At 46.5% G+C, this 17,503-nt stretch overlaps 2 protein-coding genes across 4 annotated transcripts in view; one reads left to right on the forward strand and one right to left on the reverse strand.

Annotated features, from left to right (window-relative positions):
* The window catches only part of Rint1 (RAD50 interactor 1), a 32,666-nt gene extending 28,069 nt beyond the window's left edge, over positions 1-4,597 (reverse strand). For both annotated transcript variants that reach the window (XM_052173053.1, XM_052173052.1), the window contains exons 1-2: positions 4,426-4,597; positions 3,959-4,004 (exon numbers count right to left, since the gene is read on the reverse strand). In XM_052173053.1, coding sequence (XP_052029013.1) covers positions 3,959-4,004; positions 4,426-4,467 — 88 coding nt within the window. In that variant the 5' untranslated portion in view covers positions 4,468-4,597. The remainder of the gene's footprint in view (positions 1-3,958; positions 4,005-4,425) is intronic.
* A 3,093-nt stretch (positions 4,598-7,690) lies between these two features.
* Positions 7,691-17,503, forward strand: part of Pus7 (pseudouridine synthase 7) — a 39,007-nt gene continuing 29,194 nt past the window's right edge. For both annotated transcript variants that reach the window (XM_052173056.1, XM_052173055.1), the window contains exons 1-4: positions 7,691-7,874; positions 13,135-13,555; positions 15,107-15,191; positions 15,303-15,404. In XM_052173056.1, coding sequence (XP_052029016.1) covers positions 13,167-13,555; positions 15,107-15,191; positions 15,303-15,404 — 576 coding nt within the window. In that variant the 5' untranslated portion in view covers positions 7,691-7,874; positions 13,135-13,166. The remainder of the gene's footprint in view (positions 7,875-13,134; positions 13,556-15,106; positions 15,192-15,302; positions 15,405-17,503) is intronic.

Below are 17,503 nucleotides of genomic sequence, written 5' to 3' on the forward strand. Positions count from 1 at the left end.
AAAGCCTCAGGAGAGCCTCTGGCAGAGCTGTAAGCTTTCTTCTCCCAGTCTGCCATTAATGGTCGGTGACAAGTGGCTTCTTTTCAAAGTAGCTGCTTCTATTCATAAGCTAATTTTTTAAATTGTGTGTGAGCACACACACACAGACACAGACACAGACACACATGCTGGCGATGATCCTGACCTCTGACCCTCCTGACTCTATATTCCCAGTGCTTGCTGACTACACGTGTCCGCCACACGGGTTTACACTTGGTGCTAAACCCGGGACACTGAGCATGCCAGGCAAGCACTCCATCAGGATCTGAATGAAGATAAGCCTAAATGAAAAGCTAAGTAAGAGATACTGTCTACATGTTCATGTGCAGAGAACCAGAGCATACCAGAGCATGGTGGCTCAGCCTACCCGAGCCAGCAATCAGGGGGCTGAAGGAGGACTGAGACAAATTCAAGGCCAGCTTTAACTACCTAGTGAGACTGTGTCTCAAACCCCTACAAAAAAAAAAAAAAAAAAAAACACCAGTTACAGGGCCAGAGAGACGGCTCAGCAGGCAAAGTGCATGCCTTTCAAATCTTACAACCTGATTTCCTCCAGAACCCATATAATGGGTTAAATAAAGGTAAATATAAATATAAATCAGGAGAACTGACTCCACAATCATGCCATGGCAGACACACATACATATACACAGCACACGTGTGCACACTCACGTCTGTGAGCGCACACACGTACTCACATAAGCACATGTAAATAAATACAGACAGACAGGCAGGCGGACAGAAAGACAGACAGGCAGACAGACAGGCAGACAAAACAAAACAACATTACAGGGCCACCAGGCTGGCTCGTTTGGTAAGGAGCTGCTGAAAAGCCTGAAGGCCTGAATTCAATCCCTGGAACTCACACTGTGTAAAAAAGATGTCTGCAAAAGTGTGTGTCCTGAGATGTGCACATACACACGTGTGTGTATACACACACAAACACAAAGTGTAAAACAATTACACACTATGTGTTAGCTGCCGAGTATTCTTTCTCTCCCTCCGGTTTTTCTGTATCTAAACTTTAATAATGTCTGACATAAAGATGGGAAGTTCAGGGTCATCCTCAGCTACAGAGCAGGTTTAAAACCAGCCTGGGGTACCTAAGACAGTGGCTCAAAAACCAGAATAATCCAACTGCAGTCATGTCCTGAGCTCTTGTTATCTTCTTAAGAATCATCCATAAATAAAGCAAATGAGTTGTGGTATATATCGACAGACTGGAGCTAAGGCATCTAATCTTAGGCAGCTAATTCTACCTCCATTTGAAACAACAAAACCCACACCCACTACATGCAACTATTTAAAGGTGCATACTACATTCTTAAGCATGTGAGATCCTTCAAAATTATACAGAGATTTTTATTATCTATTTATGTTTGTTTATTAGAATTTTGAGAAAGATCTCATATATCCTAAGCTGGTCTCAAACTTGTCATGTAGTAGTCAAGGATGACTTTAACTTCAATTTCTAATCCTCCTCTTGGGTGCACCACCATACTTAATTTTATTTTTGTTTTCGTAGGACAGGCTGGAGAAAGCGTCACTCTTGTTGCTTTGGTAGAGGACCAGCTTGGATCCCGGCACTCACACATCGGCCTAGAACCATCTGTCATTCCAGTTCCAAGTAAGCTGAGGCTGAAGCCATCTTCTGGCCTCCCGTGGCACCAGACACACATGTAGTCATACATATATGTCACCAAAGCAGCACTAAAAATAATCTAAATTTTAAAACCACAAGTCTAGGTTTAATTATTCTGCACATAACTAAAAAAATAAAGAGCTAAAAACCAAATACTCTAATTTCTGACCAATATTTTAGATACACTTTAATTCTGTGACTTAAACTGATCTCCGGATCATGGTAATCCTCCTGCCTCATCCTCCTAAGGGCTGGGATTTCAGACATGATCCACACCTGGCTTGGCAGATTATGTCTCTCCACTTTCATTTTTTATAGAGCATTCACCATGTTGCACAGCAGTTAACTGAACCACTGTAGACAAGGACAAAGTCCTTAATGAAGCAGTTTGCACCTGGCATTCTAAAATGACAGTTCGGTTCACATCAAGAGTCAAGGCTTCTGTGTAGGCAAAAGTAGAGAAGGTTTGTTTGAAGCTTTTGGTCTGTTTCCTTGTTTGGTTTTTCTGTTTGTTTGTTTTGTTCTGTTTTTTAACTTTTGGTTTAAAAATGGACTGGCAAGTATTTATTAAACTTTTGAGATTTTATGTGTACAGGGGTTTTACCTGCATCTATGTCTGTATACTATATTCGCCAACACACAGAGAGGCCAGAATTGGGCATTGGATCTCCTAGAGCTATAGTCACAAGCAGTTGTTAGCCACTCTGTAAGTGAGAAGTCAGCTCCTCAGAAGAATATCAAATTCTCTTAACAGCTAAGCCCATTCCTGTCTGTCTGTTTGCTTGTTTGGTGGTGTAGAGCTCAAGTTCAAAGCCAGGGCTTCCAAAGTTCTAAGCAAGAACTCTGGCACTGTAACTTCTTCCCAGGCCACTTCAGGCTTTGGGCTTTTTGGTTTTTTGGTGGTGGTGGTGGTGATGGTGGTGGGTTTTTTTTTTTTTGGTTTTTTGGGTTTTTTGTTTTTGTTTTGTTGTTGTTGTTTGTTTGTTTTTCTAGACAGGGTTTCTCTGTGTAGCCCTAGCTGTCCTGGAACTCACTCTGTACTTCGAATTCAGAAATCTGCCTCCCAGAGTGCTGGGATTAAAGGCGTGCGCCACCACTGCCCAGCAGGCTTTTTGTTTTTAATTATTATTTATTTAATGATTTGTTCATTTAATTTATGTGCACATGTGTTTGCTTCCATGAGTTTATGTGTACCATGTGTAAGCAAGAGCCCTGGGATGAGGCGGGCAGTGGTGGCACATGCCATCAATACCTTCAGAGTTTATTCCTCTGAAACTAAAGTCCTGAGCTGTCCCGTGGGTTCTGGGACTGAACCCAGGTCCTCTGTAAAAGCAGCAAGCATTCTGAAGCAGCAAGCCATCTTTCAAGCTCCAAGGCAGGAGAGATTCTCAGAAGCCAACAGTAAGAGCGAACCTTCCCCCTAGCAGTTAACATGGAAATATGGGCACCCTTCTCTGTCAAGGTCTCTGAACTTACCTGTTAACACAAGAGCTTTTTAAAAAAGCAATACTTCAGGGCTGGAGAGATGGCTCAGCGGTTAAGGGCACTGACTGCTCTTCTGAGGTCCTGAGTTCAAATCCCAGCAACCACATGGTAGCTCACAACCATCCGTAATGAGATTTGACAATCTCTTCTGGTGTGTCTGAAGACAGCTACAGTGTACTTACATATAATAATAAATAAATCTTTGGGTTGGAGCGAGTAGAGGTCCCAAGTTCAAATCCCAGCAACCACACAATGGCTCACAACCATCTGTACAGATACAGAGTACTTATATACATTAAATAAATTAATTAATTAATTAAAAAATACTTCAGAAGCTCCTAAAGAGGTTGGGCATGTGACATCTGTGAAATAGAGGACTTTGGATCTGGAGTCCAAGATCATCCTTAGTCACATGGTAAGTCTGGGGAGAACCTGGGTTACATTCAATATTGTTTCAAAAAAAATAAAAAGAAAAACAGTAACAAAAACATCCCCTTCAGAGTGCTGAACTGCTGAATTCCTAATAACCACCAGGTATATCTCATCAAAGTGAAATAAGTCAAACCAGTCACTGTACTAGGTAGGAGTGTCAAAGTGCTCTTTCTATATTTTACAGTCTTAGAGACAAAAGTCCACGTGCAAAGATAACTAATATTTATTACTGTTTAAGCATTGTACAGAAGTACTTCACTTAAAAGGTAGCAGGCTAAGAAGCCTTTTTTGCAGACTCTGAAAGCAAGCTTCGAAGGACAAAACTAGACAAAAACAGCTATGGGTTTAGAGCCTGCTTACTTTTCTCCTCTGTGTTCTTCGTTTCATCACCGCTCTCGGGGCAGCACTGGCAGAAAAACAGGCGTGGCAAACAAGTTAGACCGAAGTAAGTGGAATTCATACAGAGCTCCTAAAGGTCCCGTGCTGACGGCGGAGGAGAGGCCCTCGGCGCCTCTCCCAGGGGCATGCCTGACACTCCTGCCACCTTCCCCGAGGTCTGGACCACCTCCCCAGGGTCCGAGTTACCCTGCGCGGACAGAGGCCCCCTTCCCGCCAACTCTCACAACTGTCATCTTCTGGGACATCCGACACTGCGCCGGGACTACCTCCCCGGGACGCCCTAGACAGCCTCGGGCCGTGGGAACAACCGCCAAACGCTTCCAAGTTAACCCGGCGGGGACGATGTCCCCGGGACGGGGGTGCGGGGTCTGTGCCAACACAGGGTCACCAGCGTCCCTCCCCCGGGTGGGTCTCCAGCGACGCCTCACCGGGGCTGCCGGCACTTCGCCGGTCTCGTCAGCTGCAAGCATCCTGCCTCCGCACGAGTTCTGGATTCCATGCACCGCCAGCCCGGCCTGCAGAGTCCGGCTAGGGGACGCCCAGACCAGGCGACCAGACCAGCTGCAGGGATGCCGGGTGGAGCGCCACCTCGACTTCCTATCACCGACTCTCTGGTTCCGTTCTCCGGGCCTAGAGAGGCATATCTGCAGCGCCGCGGTCCTGATCCGTGGCGTCCCCTGCTGGTTGGCTGTCAGGTCGGCCGCTCGGGGAACCAGGCATCCCTACTGCTCCCAGGCGGAGTTCAGGGCAGAGCCTCCTCCTTGTCTTTGGAGTAACTAAAAATAGAATTCGGCCCTAGCATAGTGACTCACACTTGGAATCCTACCATTTGGGAGGTGAAGGCAGGAGAACCAGGAGTTCAAAGTCAGCTCCAGCTACACGCAGAATTCAAGGAAGGGAGGGGAAAGGAGGGGAGGAGAGGGGAGGGGAGGGAAGGGGAAGAGGAGGAAAAAAATACTCATCATACCCTTACGATGGCGAGCCTCATAATTCGGGAGCGGAGGCAGGAAGATTACCACCAGTCCCTGTCCAGCTTGCTCTATAAAGGGAGTTCGGTATCAATCTCAAGATGGCTCAGCGCTAAAAGCATTTGCCACCAAGACACCTGAGTTCCCTACCTGGCCCACGTGGTACTTGGAGTGTCAAAATGCTCTTTCAATATTTTACAGTCTTGGAGAGACAAAAGTCCATGTACAAAGATAACTAATATGTATTACTGTTTAAGCATTGTACAGAAAAAATGCTGCATTTAAAAGGTAGCAAGCTATGAAAACTCTATCGCAGACTCTGAAAGATCGAGCTTCCAAGGACAGCTAGAAAAAAAAACTCTCCTTCATATTTTCGAACTGGACGATTCAGATCTGTTTGTAGAAGGGTTGAAATATTCTGGGAGCCAGAGAGAGGAAGGGCACTCAAAATCTAGCATACAGTTTGCTCAGTCAAGCCCCTAAACCTCTCCTGTTTTCCAGGGAGTAGGAACCGGAATTACTTAGAAGCAAGGGATAGGTAGAGAACACGGAAAATTGACAGGCAAATCCTGGAAGGCCGTGCCTTTGAGACCAAAACAAAAGCGGAAAAAAAAAAGAACAAACAAACAAACAAACAAAAAGTCCTTAGAGGAAACAGAAACTACTTGGTGAAAAGAAAACTCACTGAGGTGCAGACATACATGCAGACAAACACCCATACACATAAAATGAAAATAAAAATTAAGTGCCTGGAATGGTGGTGCACGCCTTTTATCCCAGAACTTAGGAGGCAGAGGCAGGGGAATCTTATGAGTTCAAGGCAAGTCTGATCTACATAGTGAGTTGAAGGATAGACAAAGCTATATCGTGAAACCCTGTATAAACACACAAAAAACAAACACACAGGGTCTGGAGAGATGGTCTCAGCAATTACGAGTACTAGCAGCTCTTCCAGAAAACCCAGGTTCATTCTTGGCACCCGCATGGTAGCTGACAGCTATCTGTCTGTAACTCCAATCCCAGGGCGTCCGGCACTCTCTCTGCACTCTCCAGGTACCAGGTACACACTTGGTATACAGTCATGCATACAGGTAAGACATCCATACACTTTAAAAAATAAAAATGATAAATTAAATTAAATTAAAATTAAAACAGAGTCTAGGCTATATTATACCACATAGTTGTATTTGAGCCTCCTGACCTTAGGGCCTTAACTTACTAATTTATCATAGCCCAAGAATGTGTGGATGTACAAGAATTAGTGAAATGGACCAAGCCTGGTGCCACAAGTCTATAATTGCAGTGCTTTCAAGGCTGAGGGAGGAGGCTCTTGAATTTGGAACCAGCCTGAGCTGTATACTAAGCACCTATCTAAAAAGGGGGTGGGGGGAGAATCAATGAGTGAATTAAAGACAAAGGAAAGAATTTACGTAGGTAACTACAGAGAATAATCTTAGAGAAAGACAATGTAGAAGACACAAGTCTAAACTAAATATATATGACTGTAGTGATTTGAATAAGAATGCCTCCTTAGGGGAGAAAAAAAGCTGGGCGGTGATGGCCCACGCCTTTAGTTCCAGCACTTGGGAGGCAGAGGCAGTCAGATTTCTGAGTTCAAGACCAACCTGGTCTACAGAGTAAGTTCCAGGACAGCCAGGACTACACAGAGAAACCCTGTCTCAGAAACACACACACACACACACACACACACACACAAGTGAAAGAGGAAAACACCCACTATGGGCCTCTGGTCTCCACAAACTTAGAATTGAACATGGATCTTAGTTGTTGATATTTCGATGGCCTTAGGCAATCCCTTGAAAGGGTCATTGGAACCCCAAAGGGGTTGCTACCCATAGGGCGAGGAACTACTGATTTACACAGTTCAGAGTTCCAGCCGGGGCATGATGCTATTCACAGTGAGTCCTGTAAATTACAATCAACCCGATCAGAATAATTCTGCATAGGTGTGACCAGAGGCTTGTCTCCCAGGTATTTCTAGACTCTGTCAAATTGACAACACTAATCATCACATAAAACACATGGACACAACAAACACAACACACACACACACATGTCTAAGAGAAATACAAAGATCTGAAATAACACAAAATTTTTTTTGTTTTATTTTTGTTTGTAGTGTTGTTGGGTTTTTGTTTTTTTTTAAACAGGGTCTTACCTAGCCCATGGTTACCTGGGATTCCTAACATGTCCCAAAGTGCTCTAAAGCTTCTGATCCTTTTGCCCCATCACCTGAGGCTTATGACTCTCTACAAGTCGTGATTTATTTTATATTTTATTTTACCCTGAGTTGAAATCTGGAAAGATATTAGACCTGAAATGTTATGAGGTGCTTTGATTTGGTCAATTTTCTACTTGAAGAGCATGAGAAGAAAATATATATATATATATATATATATATATATTTATGCCAAAGCATTAACCAGCTATGATGGAATTTTCTTGCAGACAGTCCTACTGGGGAGCTGTCAAAGGTAAGAAACTAATTCTATTAATATGCACTATTAACCATAGTAAAAGGCCATAGCTGTGAAAGAAAGAAGCTCCCATTCAAGCACAAATAACAACTAATACGGCAGTCTCTGTTTTTGAAGTCCTAAAGAGTTCAGGGTTCTTTGCATAAGGCAAGACACTTCCCGGGCGCCGATGGGCGGGGCGTCCTCCGGGGAGCCAGGGGCCGGTGGAGCGGCCCCGCCCCGGGGCGTGGTCGGCGCGGCGCAGCGCCGCACGTGTGAAAGCCCGGCGGCTGGTGGGAGAGCGTGTCCCAGTGGGTCTCCGCACCGTGCAGGCTGTGCGGATAGGCGCCTCCTCCGAGTCCCCGCCGCCGCCCTCCCGCGTCCGGAGCCGAGCGCCCTCTTCGCCTCTCGGCCCGCGCCCTCAGGCTCCCGGTAAGTGCGCCGCTCTGCGGCGTGGCCCCTAGGCCTCCGGAGAGGCGCGCGGCCGGGAAGGGAGGGCGGCCGTGGTCGCTGCGCGCGCCGCTCCCGGTTTCTCTGCCGCCGGCTCCACCTTCCCGGCTTTTCTATCTCTGCTCCACGCTCCCGGATCCTTGATCTCAGACTCCTAATTCCGATCTATGCTCCCCGATCCCGGCTCTTCGCTCTCATCCCTGCCGGTCGTTAGGCGGCGCCGCGTCCGGATCCTCCCTCTCGCCGCGCCACTGTGGGCTAGAACCTTCTTTTCCCTCTCCTTCCTTACCTCAGGAAGCTCCCCAAACTTATCTCCCTATTAGAGAAGCAAACCAACCTTTCCCGGGTCCTGCTCAGCGCTCCCAGATCGCCCGACCAGCCTGCATCGGTCCCGGCCTGGTGCTGACCGCAGATGTTGTACTTGCTGGGCAGGCCTTAGGGGCGGCCGCTCTTCTCAACCCTGGAGAAGCGATCAGGCTGACACCTGGGGTCTTTTTCCAACCTCTGCTGGGGGACAGTGCAGGCTACTTACCCTTTGGACCATACTACCAGCTCTTCACTTTAAAATGATCATCACGTGGTCATTGCTGTTAAATAGTGCCTGTCAAGGAAGAAGGGTTAGGATTGAGTTTAATTCAAGGCCACTTATTAAAAAAAAAACAATCTCGCCGGGCTATGGTGGCGCACGTCTGTAATCCCAGCACTCTGGGAGGCAGAGGCAGGTGGATTTCTGAGTTCGAGGCCAGCCTGGTCTACAGAGTGAGTTCCAGGACAGCCAGGGTTATACAGAGAAACCCTGTCTCGAAAAAACCAAAATCAAAAATCAAAAAAAAAAAACAAAAACAAAAACAAACAACCTCTAAAATATAGGTGTTACTTTGGTTTGTCCCCAAAATCTGCTGCCGTCTGTAAAACCCTTATGCCCCAGTCAAGGCAGTGGTTTTATTATGGAAGGAGCTGTCAAAAATCAGACTGTTGACTGTAGTGAGAAAGAGGGTCATTAGCAAATAACCAACAGTCGGAATTTGTAAAACATACCTCTTTTGTTTCTTGTTTCGAGACAGGACTATGTAGACCAGACTGGCTTGAACTGGGGACACACCTCTTCCTCAGCCCTCTGAGTGCTGGCCTTACAGGAGAGGGGCAGCCACTGAGTTCCTCTCTGAACATCCATCTCTCTCTCTCTCTCTCTCTCTCTCTCTCTCTCTCTCTCTCTCTCTCGTCAGTCCTGGAATTCTCTTATGTAGACCAGGCTGGCCTGGAACTCCTAGGCTTGGTCACTGCCAGCTGTGCAGCACTTCTGTTGGAGGCTGGTCTGATTCAGGGCCCAGATGAACTGAGCCTGAGATTGGGCAGCATGTCTGTTACCCTGATTCCTAGCTGGGGTCTTTGCAGGCTCTGTTCTGCTCCTGTGGAACTCATGCATTTTTCAGGTCTACTTTCTTCAAGTCTTTAAAACACCATTACAGAGGCTTTACCTCAGACCACCCATTTCTCTGCTTTACTTCTGAAAAGCTTGCCTGTCCTGATACTGGGTTCGTTGGTTTGTTTGCAGTACTGAAGACTGAACCTAGGGCATGCTAGACAAATGTTCTGCTTCTGAGCACATCCCCCACAAATTTTTTTTTTTTTAAATATATCCTTAAACAAGTTGTTGTCTGTTTAAGCAGAGGACCTGGGATCTGACTCCCTAGATCTGGTGTTTCCTCTGCATCTGGGAGTGAGGTGGTAGTCTGACTGTTAAGTTCCTGAGCATGGCTTTTGCTGGCCTGTCTGCTGAAAGCTGTAGCTTCTGGACGAGTGTCAGGCTTTCCTGGGAGCTGATTATGTGGAGCCCAGTATTGTGACTACCCCTCCTCAGCGGTTGCCCTGGTGGGCACGTGTCCACCATGGAGTCAAATCCCCTAAGTCGTAGAATTTGCGTTATTTTTATCATCGAACTATGGCTGTTTCTGGTTTTTCCGTTAACTTTAGAGGTCTAGAATATTTTTAGAGCTCATTTATGGTTTTTATGGATTAGTTGACTTTTCATCTCTTTGTAATAAAAATTAGGAAAAACCTTCAAGTACACAGGCGCACACGCTCCAGAATCTCTCTTTGATTGCTCTGTGTTTGTGCCTCTCCTAAGCTCCTCTTTACTGGTGACAGACGTGTCACCAGATTTTACTCTGTGTATTGCAGATAGTACAGTTAAATAATAATCTTGTTTTGGGCTGTATCTTTAAATTTATTTTTTAAACACTTTTTTAGATTTGTTTTTATTTATTTTTATGTATTTATTTATGTTTATTATTTATTTATGAGTACTCTGCTGCATGTGCACCTGCATGCCAGAGAGGGCGTCAGATCCCTTTATGAACCACCATGTGGGTACTGGGACTTGAACTCAGGACCTCTGGAAGAGCACCGCGTGCTCTTAACCACTGAGCCATCTCTCCAGCCCAGCTGTGACTTTTTAAATGTGCTGAAAGAGTAATAATAGCTGGTATAGTGGAACACTTGTACAATCCCAGCACTCAGGAGGCCGAGGAGGAGAGTTAGAGTTAAAGCCCAACATATTTACAATTTATGGATTGTTTTGTATTACTTTTATCTTGTGTCCCTGTGTGTGTGTGTGTGTGTGTGTGTGTGTTCGTGGGTGTACAGGTGGAGGTCAGAGAACCACAATGGGAGTCTGTTCTGCCCTCCCCCACATGGGCCCTGAACTCTTAGCAAGTCAGCTCCCCAACAACCGAGTAATCAAAGAATAATATTACAGCATGCTTTAGGATTACCTATAGTCTACAATTACAAAAGGTCAGCTGTTCTCTAAAGATGAAGACTCAGAATGTGAATGCTCATGAATTACTTATCAGAGCAAAATTACAGTTATGAAGAAGCAACAAAATAATATTACCACAACATGAGGAACTGTATTAAAGAGTCACAGGATTAGCAGAGTTAAGAGCCACTGCTCCAGAGCCTTCCTTTAGGGTCAGGCTTGTGGCCTTGAGTGGAGTTTTGCATTCAGAAAACACATGCTGCACCTCTCTAACTCAGTATCGTAATAAAGGCCATCTTATTTGAAGAGAAACCAGTGTTGTGTTTCAGAAGCACTGAGGTCGGCACCCTCCTTGAACGATGTTTTCCTCTCCTCAACTTCCTGGGGTGGGGTGGGGGTGGGGGAGTGTATTCCCGCCCCCTTACACTAAGCTCTCATGCTGGCTTTGCACCTTACTGTTTGAGAAGTCTCTCACCGAGTGTGGAGTTCAGCAGTTTGGCTAGCAGTGAGCCCAGAGAGCCCTTAGGCTCTCCTTGCCAGCCTCCAGTCTTGTTGTTTTGTTTTGTTTTGTTTTAAGAAGAAGGGAAAACAAACCCATGAGTTCTAGAGAGCAAACTCAGACCCTCGTCTGTGTGAGGCAAGTGCTTTGTGGACTAACTGCCTTCCCTTGCTGTGAGTCAGGATCTCCTGTATCCCTCGCTGGCCTTGAACTCCCGGTCCTTCTATTTCTGCATTCCGGTGCTGAGACTGCAGGTGAATGCCACCAAACCTGGCTGACTTTATAGCAGCTCCCCATAACTCTTGGTATGATGTAAATGTGCTTTTGCTTATATTCTCCTATATATTATCAGTTTTGAAAAGATAATGCATGTGCCTAGAGCAAGATTATATAAAGTAATGGCAGAAATACAACTGTTATTACCTAACCACCTGGGTTCTCCCTAACCACCTAGATCCTCCCTAACCACCTAGGTCCTTCCTCAACACCTGGATCCTCCCTAACCACCTAGGTCCTCCCTCCACCTGGGTCCTCCCCTGGGTCCTTCCAAACCACCTAAGTCCTCCCTCACCACCTGGGTCCTCCCTAACCGCCTAGGTCCTCCCTAACCACCTGGATCCTCCCTCACCACCTGGGTCCCCCCTCACCACCTGGGTCCCCCCTAACCACCTACGTCCTCCCCTAGAATGAATTGTCTATAGCAGTTCCTAGTCAGTTGTACCAACAAAGTATTCAGCTTTTTTTTTTTTTTTTTACCCGAGACAGGGTTTCTCTCTATGGTCCTGGCTGTCCTGCAACTCACTCTGTAGACCAGGCTGGCCTTGAACTCAGAAATCCACCTGCCTCTGCCTCCCAAGTGCTGGGATTACAGGTATGTGCCACCACGCCCGGCTTCAGCTTATTTTTTTTAATTTGGTTTGTGTATCTGCATGTGTGCCTGCTTGTCTGTATACGTACTGTGTGCACAGGTGCACACAGCAAGCCGGAGCACTGGATCCCCTGGAGCTGGAGTTACAGGCTTTGACTTGTGAGAGCACACTACTCGAGAGGTCTGGGACCTCTGAAGGAGCAGCACATACTCTTGACTTCTGAGCCGTCCGTCCCTTCAGCTCCTGAATTCTATTTTTGTTGTTGTTGCTGTTACTGTTTTTCATTTTTAAATCTTATGTGTGTGAGAGTTTGGCCAGCATGTGTGCATGTATACTACACACATGCTTGGTTTCTGCAGAGGTCAGAAGGCATTAGATCCCCTGAAACAAGCTAGAGCTGGTTGTGAGCTATTGTGTGGGTGTATTAGGAGCCAAACCCAGGTCCTCTGCGAGAACAATCAACCCTGAGCTGTCTTGCGGGCCCCTCTCTAAGTTATGTTCTTAAGATAAATTCCTTCTAAAAACAAAACATAATTCTGGCTTAAAACAATTTGTTTGTTTGTTTGTTTGTTGAGGAAGGGTCCTTCTTTATAGCCCTGCCTGACCTGAAACTCACAGAAATCCACCTGCATCTACCTTCCAAGTGCTAGGATTATAGGCCTGTGCCCCCAGACCTGGCTGTTCTTAGGACTCCTGATACAAGCTGTTGTGCTAGTTTTCTTCTTGTATATTGGGGTTCGTTGCGATGTCAGAATTGCTTATTTTCTCATTAAAAGTTACTTTTGTACTTTATTTATATGTATGTGTGTTGGTGTGTGCCACATGTTTGCGATTGCTTTAGAAGGCCAGAAGAGAGTGTCTATTCTCCTGAAGCTGGACTTGCAGGGGGTTGGGAGCCACCCAACACGTGTTCTCAGAGCCAGGTGTGGGTTCTCTGGATGATTAGCAAGTGTTTTTAACCATTGAGCCCTCTCTGCACACCCCTGAGAATTACTGTAATAAATGATTTTTTTTTAAAGAACTCTCTGCACAAAGTTCAGCAAGCTTCTGTTTGCCAAAACCAGCCTCTTTATGGGAGAGTGTTAACTTTCTACTCTTTCTCTTCTGTGAAAGGTTCTCTTAAATGTTTTCTTGGGGCCTTCAAGATGGAAATGACAATGTCCCTGAAACGTGGGTGCCTTGTTGTGGAAGATAATGACAGTGTGGCCCCACACGAGGAGACAAAGAAACAGAAGGTGTCCGAGGGGTGTCTGACCGACAGGCAGGATGGGGTAGAGAATGACGGTCTACACAGCGGTGAGAGCGAGCCTGGGCCGCCAGAGGTTGAAAGCACCGCGAAAGATGGCGAGAATTCCTGCGCTCAGGTGCAGGAGGAGGAGGAGGAAGAGGAGGACGGCCTTTCGGAGGCAGGGGAGGAGGAGGAGGAGCCGGAGAGTTTTGCAGACATGATGAAGCACGGGCTCACCGAACTGGACGTGGGCATCTCCAAGTTCGTGAGTTCACATCAAGGCTTCTCGGGGATCCTGAAAGAAAGGTGTGTTTGGCAGGAGTGTCGTTTCCAGTTGTGCTGCATCCTCCAGAAGGAAGTAGTGCAGTCTTGTATTTAGCTTTCTCTCCTTATTTCTTCCTAGTCAGACCCCAGGATCAGACAAGCTAGCCAAGCTCAGCTACTGAGCTACAGTCCCAGCCATTCCTCTTTGCTCCCTCCTCCATTTTTCCCATCTTCCCCGATGAGAGAGAGAGAGAGAGAGAGAGAGAGAAACTTTTTCTTTTTTAAATTTTGTTTAATGTGTGGATGCTCTATCTGCATATACCTGCAGGCCAGAAGAGGGCATCGGATCCCATTACAGATGGTTGTGAGCCACCATGTGGTTGCTGGGAATAGAACTCAGGACCTCTGGAAGAGCAGCCTGTGCTCTTAACCTCTGAGCCATCTCTCCAGCCCCTCGATTTACTTTTCTAAACCCAAGGATTGTTTACACCTGTGGTCACAAGGTCCAGTGTGTGGAGGAGCTGCCTGAGGAAGCAGATGGTATTGGGTTTTGAGCATGCCGGGTGTCTGTTCTGGACTCTCGACCTAAGCCGGGTGCGCGCCAGGACAGCACAGCACTGCGGTAGCTCTTGCTTTCTTTCTATTTCTCCTGTTTTGCTTTTACATAGCAGTTCAGCCTTTCATTCACAAGCTGGCTCAACATGAATTCTTAGTCCTTCTCAAGGAGAGATCTCTCCCAAAACTGTTTGAATAAACAGAATTTCCCAGTGATACAGGTTGTTAATGTCTGCGTAGAGGGTGGTGGTATTGGTTTTGTTAAATTCTTTTAGATATTTCAAGATGTTTTAATTAGCTGATGACTGTATTTATGACTTTAATACAGACTGTCTAATCCTAGATATGTGTGTGCGTGTGTGTGAGCGTGCATGTGCGTGTGTGTGTGTGTGTGTGTGTGTGTAAGAGTAGAGGCCAGCCTCAGGTGCCCTCCTCAATCACTCTCCATATGGTTATTTTTTAAAGATTGATTTTATGTGTATGGTGTGAGTCCTTGCATGCATTTGTCTGCATGTGCATGGTGCCTAAGGAGGCTAGAAAGGGCACCAGGTCCACTGGCTCTGCAGTTGCCTGCAGTTGTGGGCGCCAGGAAGTTACTGGGGACCAAGCCCACGTTCTCTCTTCAGTGAGAGCTCTCTCTTCAGTCCTTCTGGGTTGTTTTTGAAGCAGGCTCTAGGGACTCCCTGGCCTCACTCCCCAACAGATACCAGGCCTGTGTTACCACGCCTAGCTTCCACCTCAAACGCAAGTCCTCATCTGTGCATGCTGCTCGAGCACCGGTCTGACGGGGCCCTAAATACTGATGAACGTCCCTTCTGCATTTGTTCATATTCTCTATGATAATATCTTAGAAGCTTCTGGTATAAAACTGCACGTGTTTCACTGTTCATTAAAATAAGAGAAGATTGCTTGGTATTACTTGACAATAAAGATTTTCTTTAAATCTCTTGTTTTGAACAAAAGTAAACTTTGTCCTAAAATTAGGTAGAAAGTATAAAAACATCCACTTCTTGAAAGCTTTGGTTTGCTTTTCATTAGATACTCTGACTTTGTTGTTCACGAAATCGGGAAAGATGGACGGATCAGCCATTTGGATGACTTATCTGTGCCAGTGGACGAAGAGGTAAAAATGTCTCTAGAAAAAGCCATCTTCTGTGTGTAGTCACTCTTCCTAATGATCCTGCAAATGAGGTGTTACTGTCCGTGTGTGACTCTTGATTTCTTGTGGCTAAAGGACCCTCCAGAAGATGCTCTCACGGTCTTGACACCTGAGGACAGGCAGCAGTTGGAGGAGCTCCAGCTTTTCAAAAATAAAGAAACCAGTGTTGCCATCGAGGTAAGCAGCGCAGGAAGCTAGGTCTCAGGGCTGGGCTGCTTCTCATTGGGTGCATGTTAACACGTGACCACTGAAAAATCAGCTGTGCTCAACAAAAGGGCGGCTTATTGATCTCAAAGGGCAAAGTCTACCATCAATCAAATAAATTTGTTTAAATCAGGGCAAATAATCAACTTCCGAGGAAAAAATTGGTTTGATTTTATTCTTACTGAAGCAGGATCTCAGTGTAGGCTAGATTTGAACCTTTTTGCCTTGTAGCTCCACCATGCAGATGCTGAGATTGCAGTGTTTGCCAGCACACCCAGCTTCTGTTGGATCAGGGTAATCTCTCTATAGCCCAGACTGGCCTTAAATTCAGCCTCAACCTCCACCGTACCTGGATAGCAAAGTGATGTTTTTCTGCAAAAAGAAAGTCTGTGAGCGCAGTGTAACCAAGACTCGTGACCACCACCTCCATGGTGGTCAGGTGCCTTACCCTGACAGGGGACTCTGGCCTTACAGTGGCTTAGTCTCTGGGGGAACAAGGGGGCGAAATGGGGGAGTGGACGGGGCGGAGTGGGAGCAGAGGAGGAAGCCCTTTGCTTACCCTGCTCATACTGCTGTATGAGAAAGGGAGAGCTTAGATAACAGCTAGAACTGTTTCCTGTAGAATTTAATTTCCCTAAGTTAGTCCATCTAGTGCCATTGTGGTGTTAACTGACCATGGTGCTGGTAATCAAAGGCCTCCTTCACGCCAGTCACGTGCTCTATGCTGAGTGCCCCCCCACCTCCCTCTGGCTTTGTTTTGAGATAAGGCCTCGTGAGGACCAGACCAGCCTGGAGCTGAGACTCACTAGATAATCAAGGATGGCTTTGAACTTCAGGTCCTCTGTCTGCTACTGAACTACACCCCAGGTCCCAAATCATAATCGTAATAAACTACTAAACTTTAGAGTGTCTAAAATGTCTCTGCTTATCACTTAGCCTCTTAGTTAGGGTTTCCTGTGAAGAAACACTATGACCACAGCAACTCTTATAAAGGCAAATGTTTAGTTGGGGCTGACTTCCAGGTGAGAGGTTCGTGGTACTGGAGAGTAGCTGATGGGCAGGCAGCAGGAAGAGAGAGTGCTGCTGAGTCTGGCTTGTGCTTGGGAGACCTCAGAGCCCACCCCCAGTGACACACTTCCTCCAACAAGGCCACACCTCCTAATAGGGCCACTCCAGCTTCTCACGGCTCATTATCTTCCTCCAGCACACCCCTGCATTCCTTTCCCACCACCACTTTCCAGAAATACAAAATTCTGAACATTTCAGCTTCTGAAATTCCTCAATTTACCCATAGACACAATCCCTGACAATACCAAGAAGAAAGGTCCTAGCGTAGGTTGTGCTCCCTCCCTCCTCCCACTCCTCTTCCTCCCCCCCCTTCCTCCCCTCCCCTCTGCCACTCATTCTTTGTGCTGTTTACTTTGGTTTGACTTTTGTGTGTCTTGAGACAGGCTCTCACTGTATAGCCTAAGATGGCCTGGGGCTCTCAATCTGTAGCCTCCCACCTGCTGGCATTATGGGCATTCATGAATCCTGCCTTTGTTTTGTTATTTCTGGTTCTGAAGATTGAACCTAGGGTTTGAAAATGCTAAGCTGGTGCCACCTGGGCTTTATCCCCAACCCTAAGAATATGGTCATTTTTCTGGTTTGATTTTTTGGTGAATTTTTGGTTATTTGAGATAGTTTCTCATATAGGCTATCCTGGCCTCCAGCTGTGTAGCCTGGACTAACCTGGATCCTGATCCTCCTGCCTCCATTTGCCAAGAGCTGAGGTAACAGGCTCACACCACCATCCTTGACTCTGTGTAGCTGTGGGGCATAGATGCAGAAGTGCACGTGGGCTTGTGGACGCGCAGACAGTCTCGGGTGTCATTCCTTGGGAGCTTCCACCTTGATTTCTGAGACGGCCACTCACTTGGTCTAGAGCTCACCCAGTTAGCCCTGGCTGGCTGGCTGGCAGGTGAGCCCTAGGGAGCTAGCTATTTATCTCTCTTTGCGTCCCTAGCGCGGGGACTGCAAGTATGGATTGCCACACCCAGCTTTTTTGAATGGGTTCTGGAAGTACTGATGGC

Source organism: Apodemus sylvaticus, chromosome 2, assembly GCF_947179515.1.
Source record: "Apodemus sylvaticus chromosome 2, mApoSyl1.1, whole genome shotgun sequence".
NCBI classification, from domain to species: Eukaryota; Metazoa; Chordata; class Mammalia; order Rodentia; family Muridae; genus Apodemus; species Apodemus sylvaticus.